The sequence below is a fragment of the Peromyscus leucopus genome, chromosome 2, assembly GCF_004664715.2.
Source record: "Peromyscus leucopus breed LL Stock chromosome 2, UCI_PerLeu_2.1, whole genome shotgun sequence".
Taxonomy (NCBI): Eukaryota; Metazoa; Chordata; class Mammalia; order Rodentia; family Cricetidae; genus Peromyscus; species Peromyscus leucopus.
The window spans coordinates 60,402,265-60,414,325 of NC_051064.1; the positions used below are offsets into that span (position 1 = coordinate 60,402,265).

The 12,061-nt window shown below is 40.7% G+C and overlaps 1 protein-coding gene across 1 annotated transcript in view; it reads left to right on the forward strand.

Moving 5' to 3' along the window:
• Plppr1 (phospholipid phosphatase related 1) overlaps nt 1–6,169 on the forward strand; it is a 279,970-nt gene extending 273,801 nt beyond the window's left edge. Inside the window, exon 8 of the mRNA XM_028882757.2 lies at nt 5,059–6,169. Coding sequence (XP_028738590.1) covers nt 5,059–5,091 — 33 coding nt within the window. The 3' untranslated portion in view covers nt 5,092–6,169. The remainder of the gene's footprint in view (nt 1–5,058) is intronic.
• The last annotated feature ends 5,892 nt before the right edge of the window (nt 6,170–12,061 follow it).

A 12,061-nucleotide genomic window follows, 5' to 3' on the forward strand; every position in this document is an offset into this window, starting at 1 on the left:
AAAAAAAAAGAATAGCATCTTTTTGCCGGGCAGTGGTGGCGCACGCCTTTAATCCCAGCACTTGGGAGGCAGAGCCAGGCGGATCTCTGCGAGTTCAAGGCCAGCCTGGGCTACCATTTTAAAAGATCATTCAAACACTCCTCTTTTCAGGCATCTGGAATCCTACTAAGTGAAACATTTTCTTTTTTTCTTTTTTTGGTTTTTCGAGACAGGGTTTCTCTGTGTAGCTTTGAGCCTTTCCTGGAACTTGCTTTGGAGACCAGGCCAGAACTCACAGAGATCTGCCTGCCTCTGCCTCCCTAGTGCTGGGATTAAAGGCATGCGCCACCACCACCTGGCACGTTTTCTATAATATTCTGTTCATAATTCTAACAGGAAGTGCAATCCTATCCCTTATATTTCAAGATGAATATCATCTTGAAATATAATTCCTGTTAGAATTATTAGATATTTCTCACTATTTAGGTATTGACTGTCACAAGCTCTTCTATGTCTTTTGGCCTTTAATGAAGTCTAATTTTATTAGTGAACCAGGGGGCAAAGCACTGAGACTCTTGCCATTTTGAGAAACTATGTAGTTTCACCATTAATCCCAGCACCAATTGTATTCAGCTTCTATTTCCTTATCTCCCATTTTAATAGTCTAATTAGAAATTAACCTATGGGGAAAGTATTCGATGCTTTCTTCAGACCTCCACAGGCATGTACTTGGTGCATAAACAAACATGCAGACAAATACTCATGCACATAAAAAAGTAAATTTCAAAAGAAATATTTGCCTGGTTGCACAGATATATCAGTCTAAGTATGCCTAATATCCTCTGCATATGCTGGTCTAAGAATAATATCATCCATCTGCCCACACCAGTCAGGCATTAACTTCTGGCTGTGGCTTTTCTCTTCTCCTTCAAGACCATTCATAGTTGACTAGGACAACAAATTCCTAGGACATAGTCTGAAGGTTTCCCACTGAAAAGTGAGGTACCAAACCCTTTCAGATATGATTCTTCTCCATAGAGATAAAGGATACTTGAGTATCTACATCAAGAATATGAATGAGATTATAAATGAACTCCTTGTGCACTACATGTTGGAGCTGAACTTCTTCCGTGGCTGCCTCTATCTATGTATCCATGTATGTACCTCCTTGTCTAGATAGGATCTGAGGCTTCCTGAACATCAAGTTTGGGCAGAAGGTCCTTCTGTGTTGATCATATGATTGCCCCTTGCAATTAGATAGTGTTCCCTATTTATGTGCCTCATAGAATTGGGAACCTTTAAGGATCTGGACTCTATGACCCACGTCCTCTGTGCCTTGTTTCTTGACATTTACTGAATGTAATACAAATGCTGGATGGATGGAAGCAAGCCAGAGCCAAAACCTCAACTAGATCCCTCAGTCAAAAGCTGACAAACTCAAGTCAGACAAGAGTCACTATCTCTGTTACCACTATTTCTATGACAAATACAGACATGAGAGAAACAAGAGCAGAACTTCTGCAGGTGAGGAAGAACAAGGCTTCAGGAAGCTGTGGGAAACCCTGAGGCATAGTCCATACCAAGGGTGGGAAATTGGAGAAGGCAAGCGTTGCTTTTACTAGAAAATGCTTCCACAGAGATAGAAAGATAATACCCCTTAGCTGTTTTCAAAAAAAAAGAAGTGGGTCCTTTTCTCTTGATCTCACAGTACCCCTGCAGTAATCATTACTCTATTTTGGAAAGCAAGATATGCTTAAGTAACATTCTCAACATTGCTTAATCAAAATGAAACACAGATCCATCTAACTCTAAGGGTCCTGTGTGTCCTACTGTGGCATACCGCCTCGTATTTCATTCACACAAACCTTTTTTAAAATCTACCTCTCTCAGGCTTGTGTATGAAAAGATGCTGCAGGAATCGTATGCTCAACCTGAACTATTCCTCCCAAATAAGTGTCTTCCATGTTCTCTCTGGGTAAAAGCCTCCTGTACAACACCTGAGGCCAGAGTTTACAGTAGAAGCTGCTGCTTTGAGATTGGGTGACAGGAACCATCTTCCAAGGGAGGAACTGGAGATTTGAAAGATCAGAACTGCCCTTTGGAGCACACACTTACACATGTGGAATCCACCTGCCCTTCAGAATCTCAGGAGAAACAGCTGTCTGTGGTTCGGAATGTGACGTCTCCTTTCCCTCCCCCTGGAACACTTGTTCCTTTGCCTAGTGGAGCCCTCCTCCTTAAAAACCATGTTTGATGTCTTCACACTACATTTGCTGCGAATATTATGGATTAAGACAGGGCTCAGTAGAAAAAAAAAGTAAATCAAGCTTTTCAACCATCATTGTATGAGCCTATAGCATTACTAAAAGATCCTCAAAAGACCAGCTCTCAGCTTCCCATGCTCTGCAACTGAATGCCCATATTCACCCTAACAAAGAAATTAAATTAGAAATGAAGCAACTGGTTAACTCTCTCTGGATGTGGCAGTCTTCCTATGTCTTCTATTTGTGAGGAGAAGGATGGTTTTCTTTAATTAATACAAAAAAGAAAAATCCAATTGGTAACAAGACTACAGATGCCTGGACTCCCCGACCCTCAACCCCCCCCCCCACACACACACACACAAGATTTTAATTCAGCACATGCAGAGTGAGAAAATGTTCCCAGGGAATTCTAATGTACCTCTGATTCAGAATTAATACTAACACAAATTTTATATCATACATAGAAAAAAAAAACAGTGTCAAAGTCAACTATCTAATTATCTTAAGATACTGAATGACTTCATCTTTATTACTTAGTATTACATAGTATTATATAAACACATAGATTACCCAAGTATTGACAAGAACAAGAAAGTAGATTATTAAGTAAAATCTGGACTGAGATGGTAGCTTCCTAGTTAAGATCACTCACTGCTCTTGCAGAGGAACCGGGCTTGGTTCCCAACACCCACATGGTCAGCTATAACCACCTGTACCTCCAGTTTCAGGGGCTCCAACACTCCCTTCTGATCTCTGCAGGCACTGCACACATTTGGTATGCCATACAGAAATGCAGGCAAAACATTAAGGCACATAAAAAATAAAAATAAAAAGTCTTTCTTAAGGAAAATTATGGGATTGGAATATTGCTCAGTAACAGGGCCCTTGCCTGGCAAGCATATGGTCCTAGGTTCAACTCTGAGTAAAATTAATTGATTAATTAATTAATGTCAAATTGTACAAAAGAAAGTTATTTTTTCATCTTGTAGAAATAAATCCATCAAAGTTCAGTTAGCACAACTTGAAAAACACTAGATCCCCAGCTTTCAAAATATATTGCTCAGGAGCTAGAGAGCTGACTCAGCAATTTCAAGCACTTACTGTTCTTGCAGAAGACCAGAATTATGTTCCCGGAGCCCAAGTCTGGTAGTTCACAATAGCCTGGTCTGGCTATGGAATTATGAGCTGGGTCTCCATAGCCCCAAAAACTGCAGCTCCAAGGGACCCAATGCCTTTTTCTGACCTCCTGAAAAACAGACTAAAAAATAAAATAAGCCAGGCAGTGGTGGCCCAGCACTTGGGAGGCAGAGGCAGGCAGATCTTTGTTTGAGGCCAGCCTGGTCTACAGAGTGAGATCCAGGAAAGGTGCAAAGCTACACAGAGAAACCCTGTCTCAAAAAACCAAAATAAATAAATAAATCTTTAAAATGTACCACTGATCTCCCAAGAATACGTCTCCAGTGTCCTAAAACAATGACCAAAAAAATCCTCTAATAATGAGATGAAAACCATAATTTCCTGAAGTATTTACCAATTTCATAGGCCCATAGCTTGGGATTTTAAGTTTAAACAAATGACAAGACTTTGAAAACCACATTAGCAAGTTTTGTAAACAAAATGTGACACAGTTACAGGGAGAAATACACACATCTGAAGTAGTATACTTATAACACATTTCAGCAACAGACTACAATAAGGATATAGATGTCTAATAATATTCATTTACATTATACATAAAATTTTCTCCAAGACAAGACACATAAAACATTTTCATATAAATATATAAGATAACCATGTACAAGATGCCAGGCGGTGGTGGCGCACGCCTTTAATCCCAGCACTGGGGAGGCAGAGGCAGGCGGATCTCTGTGAGTTTGAGGCCAGCCTGGTCTACAGAGTGAGATCCAGGACAGGCACCAAAACTATGTAGAGAAACCCTGTCTCAAAAGTCCCCCCCACACACACAAAAAAAAAATCATGTACAACATCAGGAAGCAAGTCAAGAAATTTTAGTCAGTGAGATGGCTTGGAGGTAAAGATAGCTGTTGCCAAACCTGGTGAACTGAGTTCCTGGACCCACGTGGTGGAAGCAGAAAGCTATCCCCTACAAGCTGTTCTCTGACTTCCACATGTGTGTGGTCACACATTTGTTTGCACAGGGACACACACATAAATAAAATTTAATTTAAAAATAGGAAGAAAAGAGATTTTTAATGGCCCTGTATCAGACAGATCACATTCTTTATAAGTTAGCTAAAGTCCAATGAAAACCCCTCTCTCTACTGGAAAATGTTAATTTTAGTTCCACAGAACTCATAACTCAAAACTCATAACCCAAAGAATAGGTCATATGGGAAATTTTAGCTGGTATTCAGAATTTGAAACATTTTAAAGGTGGAATATAGCTGTTACTTTGAAATCTATAAACACATTAAAACCGTAAGGAAGTGTTTCTATGAAGAAATGATTCTACTTTGGTTGGAAATGCTGAAGGAAGAGGTAACAGGAGTTGAGGGGTCTTGGAATAATACACTAAGGGGAAATAACAGTTTGGTGTTTTTTTATTGTCTAGGGGGTGTCATTATTTGTTTGAGAGATAACATGAAGTTGGGTGGGTAAAGAGGGGAAGGATCTGGGAGGAATTGAGGGGAAGACAAAGTATGATCAAAATAATTATGAAAAATTTTAAATACTAAAAATTAAAAAAAATGAAGAGATCCGCGAGCTTTAGTCTGAAAGCATTTCGGGAATGGATGTGAGTGTGTAGAAGTCAATCAGCCCAGCTCTAAGATCCTGCCTATTGCTTGCTCTGCAGAACCACTCAGCCTCCATGACTGAAGTCACCTGAGATGAATGAAGAGATGCAGCTGTATTGGTTTCTTTCTTTTTTTCCCAACAACCTTCCAGTTCAATACTTCAAAACACACAGTGACTTCAGTGAAACTGTGAATACAAGTATTATGTTTATCTAGTTAGAGGCTAATGTTTTGTACATTTTTTGTATTAAAAAGTGATGTAGCTTGCCCTGATTCTTTTTTTTTTTTGTCAGCTTTAATATATTTAAGCCAGAATTTTAAAACCAACAAAATTTTCCTCTTGTTCAAGTGTGCATTGAAGAATCACATTTATTCAATGATTGATGTTGTTTTGTGATATTTGTACACAAATCTTTTCTCAGTTTTATAGACACAAATAAAGTGAACGATCCACTTTAACCCTTACTACCACAGTTGCTGCCTCCTCCAGAAGTTTTCAATTTTAATAAGAGTCAAACTTTTGAGTTACGGGAAGGACCATGGTGGTTAATCATAAATCTCAAAATCAGTCTTGGGGGAAAAAATATTTGGAGAGAACATCATGTTCTGTTCTGTTAATAATTTATTGCATTCCAAGTTAAAGTGACAGTGGTGTACTAGTGAAGATTCCTAGTTTCCTAACTATCGACACAGAAGCCAATATTGGTGGTGGTGGTGGGGGGGGTTATATGACTCTTTCTTAGATAATAGCCTCGCCCACCTAAGGAACTCAAGTTCAGTCTGGAATTCTGTCCTTGGGCAGGCAGGTGACACTGTAGCCTTCTATCCAAAAGAGCAGCTAGCACCAGCCTTTCCTGCCAACTCAACAGTTTTGTATTCATATTGTATGGACTTTTTATGAAAAAGAATATTTTCCAGTTTGCACAGTATTATTTTACAGAAAGGATGTCAGAGCACCTACAACGTAGAGCCCAGAGCAACATCTTCACTTGCGGGCGTCTAACTGTTCTTGGATTTCAACTGCATCCCGTTTTCTAGCATGGTGATAATGTGTCCCTCCTATCTGTATCTATCAAGATGTTTTCTTGACACATCATGTCAGCTCTTCTTAGCTTTTTTTGTACATATTTTTTTTTCTAAATAGAAGAAAAAAAGTTATCACAAAATGGATTCTGACTCATGTCCTTTGTTTGATATTTCACTCAGTGATGTTTGAAGAACCACGGAATGACCCGCAAGTGTTTGTGCTTTGCAGTTCATGGGAGCTGAGATTGAATGAACTGAATAGGAGCATGACAGAAAGATCATTCAGAGAGAGAGGAGAGGGGAATGGGGAGAGAGGGTGAATGGGAATGGATATGCATGTGTGTGCATGCATATGTGTTTGGATAAAATGAAAGAATTCCTTCATTTATTATGATATTCAAATGTACTTTCTGGATTCCTAGAGTGATACCTTAGTCTTCAGCCTGCCTTGGAGTTTTCAATAAACACTTAATCTTCTTTTAGGAACAAAAATTACCTCTGCTGAAACTTTCCTTGGCCCTGATTCCTTGACTGTTCACCTAAACTCTCTTACATACATTCATATATATCTTCTAAGTAGGGTCAGACTGAAGTTGGAGAAAAGAGCAAGTAGCTAGGCTCTATTAATCCTAATGCTAAACTCCCTGCCCCCTCATATATAATGCAATCTGTTGTTTTCAGTGCAACAACCCCAGGGAATATATATACAAGTAAAAGACTAGGACACACATCAGTCCCAGTATTGTGCTCCAGCTCTGCCTAGTTCTTATTTCTATTCTTTCTGTTTCATGAAGATGCCTCTGAACCAAGTGAAGCCCTTTTGGGGGTGGTATGTCTACTTAGATGGTTCATGGATGCTACGGAGGAAAAGAAATCCTGAGAAAGAGTCATTTGCCAACCCTGAGCTCTCTCCTTTCCTGTAAACTAACTGTAATGTCATCCAGTGTCAGAATGGCTCCTTTTATTTAACTAAACATATAGGATTTTTGAAGAAAAGAAATAAAAAGATACTTTTTAAATTTTTTTCCCTAAAACATCGAAAAATGGTGGTGGGCAAAACTGACGGTTTGTTATCCATTTCACATCACGCTGAAAGGCCTATTTGTTCTCCAAACTGTGTTTTCAAGAAAAATCAAGTCAATAAAATGGCCCACACTACGTTTACACTCTTCTTTTCAGTTTGATTCTGGGAAGATTACTTGTTATTTCAAAATCTGTGGCTACAGACTCTGGGTTTGTAGCAGATTATAGGACAGGCTGTCCTCTGTGACATACTACTGTACATCAGTCAGAACTAAGGGGTTTCTCTATACTCCATGCTGGGGTCTCTGAGTTAGTCTGACCCCTTTGCCATGATGACCTTCGGCGTGTCTCTACTTACACTTAAGCTACTCCAGTGGCCTCACAGTGATCTTTATCCTCCATCTAACATGTGAGATTCAGTTCTCACATGTCTTTGCCGAGGCCAAAGCTCTCTGTCCAAACAGGGCAAGTGGTCAGGCCAAAGCTCTCTGTCCAAACAGGGCAAGTGGTGACCTATAGACTAAGAGAAGCATGAATTCTGTTGTGAATTTTTCTTCTTCTTCTTCTTCTTCTTCTTCTTCTTCTTCTTCTTCTTCTTCTTCTTCTTCTTCTTCTTCTTTTTGTGGATATCAGACATGCCTGAGAAAGTCAGACCCAGCTTGGAAGAGGATTAGAAAGAAACAAGACTAATAAAGTGTTTTGATATTGTACAACAATGAAACTTTTGACCTCATGGACATTCATGCTTTGATAGCATGCCCATTACAGGCCTTGACACAGAAAACATTTTGTTAAAGTTTACCCTACAAATAGATGCCAGACTTCTCCCCAACTTGGCTGAAGAGAGACTATGGCTTATTTGTAAATAAGGGGACTTTTAATGGGGCCTATAATAGCTTAAAAAAATGACATGTTTAGATACTGAAGTAATAATGGCAACGAATCTGTCCTGAGCAGCGATGACCTGTCAATGTCACATTGATGAGCTCTAAAGATTTTTTTCATTAGGCTGTGATTGACAGGAAGGCTTGGTAGCTCCAGTATTTGGAGAACACAAATTTTCTTAATCTGCGCTTGAAAGAAAGGGGAGTAGGTGCCATTGGAATGAATTAGTAAGAACTATAATTGGTATTTATGCCTTGAAAAAATTGACTTCATTCCCAATTATAGATAACTACCAACTATAACAAGTAATATCCTGAAGGCAGACACATCAAATATCCAGTTCTCCAAGTTTATTTCAAGGACTGGATTCTACTAATACTGTAATAATGAGGAAGTACAGAAAGATTAAAAACAACAATAACACATCAAAAGAAAACATTAAAGTTCTTTGACCAAATTTGGCCTTACACTTTTCCCAGATATTTCCTGAGAATCTAGAAAACAAAACTAAATCTTTGTTTACAGTAAATGCATCTTGACTTCCCCTGCAGGGATAGAGGCCTTGGGCTTTACCTCATCAACTACAATCCCACCCACCACATATGTGGAACCACCCCATGAGCTCATTCACTGTAAAAGATGTCTTAGTAGCTCCTTGAGAAGCAACTTCAGAAGCCACCAATGCTAGCATATACAGCTACTGTACAAGACATTTAATGTGACTCTCTTTGGGAAGTCCACACCCATGATCTTAAGTATGTCTTACTTTACAAGGTACCTCTCTTCTATTAACCTGTTCTATTAGTTTTAAATGTCCTCTAAAAGCTGATGAGATGGATCAGTGGGCAAAGAGGCTTGCTGTCAACCTGATGTTCTGAGTTCAGTTCTGGGAACCCACATAGTAAAAGGAGAGAGTTAATTCCCAAGAGGATACCTTTACACTTGTGTATCTGCACCGGTAAACACACACACAGAGAGAGAGAGAGAGAGAGACAGAGAGAGAGAGAGAGAGAGAGAGAGAGAGAGAGAGAGAGAGACAGAGACAGAGAGAGACAGAGAGAGACAGAGAGACAGAGAGACAGAGAGAGACAGAGAGAGAGCGGGAGACAGAGACAGACAGACAGACAGACAGACAGACAGACAGAGAGTGTGAGAGAGAGAGAATGTAATACAATTTTTTAAGTTTTTTTTAATACCCTTCAACTCTGCTTCATATTGGCTCACCTTGAAATTCTTTCCCATGGCAAAGCCAGGCATCTGGTTTTACTTGAGTGGAGTTTCCTAAAAGATAAAGGAAGTCCTCAGGGTACTTCCCGTGATCTGGTCACTGTATGGATTAACAAGAGAACCAGACCACAAGAGCAGAAAAGCAAAGTTTCTTTCAAGTACCTGCTTCCAAGAGAAAGGAAATCAGCCCTGTCTCAAAGGAGTTTTTATAGGGTGCTTTTAGTCTAATGGAGTGTGGTGGGAGAGAATTAAGGAGGAAAGGGGAACTTTAACAGGCAAAAGGGACTACAGTAAACAACATTTTATGTGTGTGGGGGGTGAGGGGTCACTCTGGCTATTAGGATAGCAGGAGTCTGTGGTCAAGCTGTTCTGCTGAAACTAGGGGTCATCAGACTTCTGAAAAGTGTAGAATGATCAGTTTCCAATTTTCCTGAAGGGGATGGGTCCCACATCTTGATGTCTTGGTGACTCCATCTTGGGCCAAAGATCTGGGCCAGCCCAACAGTCACCATGCTGACAATACTATTCTTGCCCTAGTGAATTCAACATGTGCGTAAAACTATTCTGCCACTCCCTAACTGCATGACTATTTTACAATGAGCAGCACAATGTTTACTCACATCCTACTTCTTGATCCAGGCTGTGCCAGCTTTGAGCTGTGCCTTCAGACATATTTAGTGAGCATCTACTATGTCCTCAGATTTGTACTAATAACTGCGACAAAATAAGCAGACCAGCTGCTTTCTTTCATGGGACTGCGTCAATGAGAGCGAAAGGAAGACACATGTAACACTTGTGCTGGTAGTAGTCTCGGGCGTTTCCAAGCTCCTTTCCTCAGACAAAGAAATGAACGTCAGGAAATAGAAGACCAAGCTGTGTGAGAAATGCAAAAGTAACCACTTTGTTCCTTCAGGATTGAAGAGGCCCTACACCTGGGAGTCCAATTAAAAAAAAGATGTTGGCTTGAATATTTTATAAGACCCTTGGGTTCTCCTCTTTTCTCTGTTGGTTCTGTTTGGACACCCACCCATGTGTCTTCTTGCCATTTTTCCTTGCAAGGTCTTAGGAACAATAAACCATCATCTCAGGCAGCCCAGTTTCATTCCCCTTATCTACCTATGTCCCTTTAATTCTTCTCCAACAACTCAAAGCCTTTAATATAAAGTGGGTTGAAGGGATACCTAATTTGGATGGGGGAAATAGGGCATGAACGGAAAAGTAGAAAAGGCTGCTATAAGGCAGTGACATATATATGGAGCTACTTAAAACAAATAAGGGATGATTAGATAGAAAACATACAGAAAAGAATATTAAGGGGTTGGAGAGATGGCTGAAAATCACTTGTAACTCCAGCTCCAGAGGGATCTGATGCCTCCCTCCTCCAAGGGGACATGCACTTATAGGAATGTTCCCACAGACACACAGAAGACACATAATTTCAAAAGCTCGTAAATGAATCTACAAAAGAACACAAAGAACTAAAGAAAGGTCAGTGGGTATGGAATTTGTCAAGTAAGTGTAAAAAACATCTGTTATGCCAGAGAGCATGTTGGAGATTTTGGAGGCCTTCTTATTGTTACAAACTTTGAAATGCATCCTGAAGTAACAAGAAGCCTTCAGTAAGCAAGAGAATGTCACCATCAGACTTGGTTTTTTTAAAACTTTTTTCAGACTTAGGTTCTTAAAGGGTCCTTTTACATCAGTGTACAGTATGGCTGAAAGGAGTCGAAAGTAGAGGTGTGATGACCAAGTGAGACATTGCTTTCTTTCTGAGATTCATTTTCAAATGATGTGTATGTAGGGGGTGGGAGTATGTGCAGGTGAATGCAGGTGCCTGTGGCTTTGAGACGCCTGGCATGGGTGCTGGGAACCAAACCTGGCCCTGTGCAAGAGCAGTGCAGCTCTTCACTGCAGAGCCATCTCTCCAGCCCCGGGATGCTGCTTTCTTGAGCAACATGCCATGACTTGAAATAGGGTGGCAATAACCGTAGCTTTGAAGGACATGAAAAATTGCTAAGAGATGGACTCAAAAGAGCCTGAGGCTCATTGAATATGACAGATGGCAGTTATCAGTAACATTTTCTCCCTGGAGAACACTTTTCCAAATCTGACTCACAGAAGCCAGGTGAGGAGTGGAAAATCTGCGAACAAAAACAAGTCAGATTTGAATATACTTCCAGGACATCAGCTCCAAGCAGTGCAGCTTCCCCTGGAAGTCCAGAAAACCCCACAAGTGCTCCTCACTGTGGGGGAAACTACCAGGAGAATAAGCTTATCTTCTCAAGACTGCTCCTCAGCGCTCAGCATGGACTTCCTCACTTCAAGGTCTATCGCATGCTACTGACATCTATCGCATGCTGCTGAAAGGACCAAGCAGACGCCATAACAGGCTGCTCAGTCTTCTCTCAGAGATTAGGCCTCAATTTCAGTTTCCTGAGTCTTGAGCAAGCAGTTTCTGGGAGGGCTGACATAGTCCTTGCAGTATCTCCCTTTCTGCCCATACTCTAACTGCTCGAGGTTCAGCCAGTTATTACTGTCTGGGACCCCTCACCAACTTAGAGCTACATGCATGGGTCAATGTGAATGTGCAAGGCCAGCCAGCCTCCATGGCAGCTCAAGGACAGAGCCTTGTCCAGACCTGCTCCCAAGATGATAACTATAACCCCCAACCAGTAAATTCAAAGGTTACACACCCTCACCCAATCATATGACATCAAGGCTTGTACCACCCTGCTTGCAGTTTTTTCCTCTTTAAAAACCCCTCACCCTAAGAGCTCAGGGCTGTCATCCTTCACCTGGCTAGCCAGTGTGTTGGACACAGACCAAGCCTGGGCTTGTAGTAAAGCCCTTTGTGCTTGCATCAGATAGCAGCTCTGTGGTGGTCTTGCTCTGGGGTCTTGA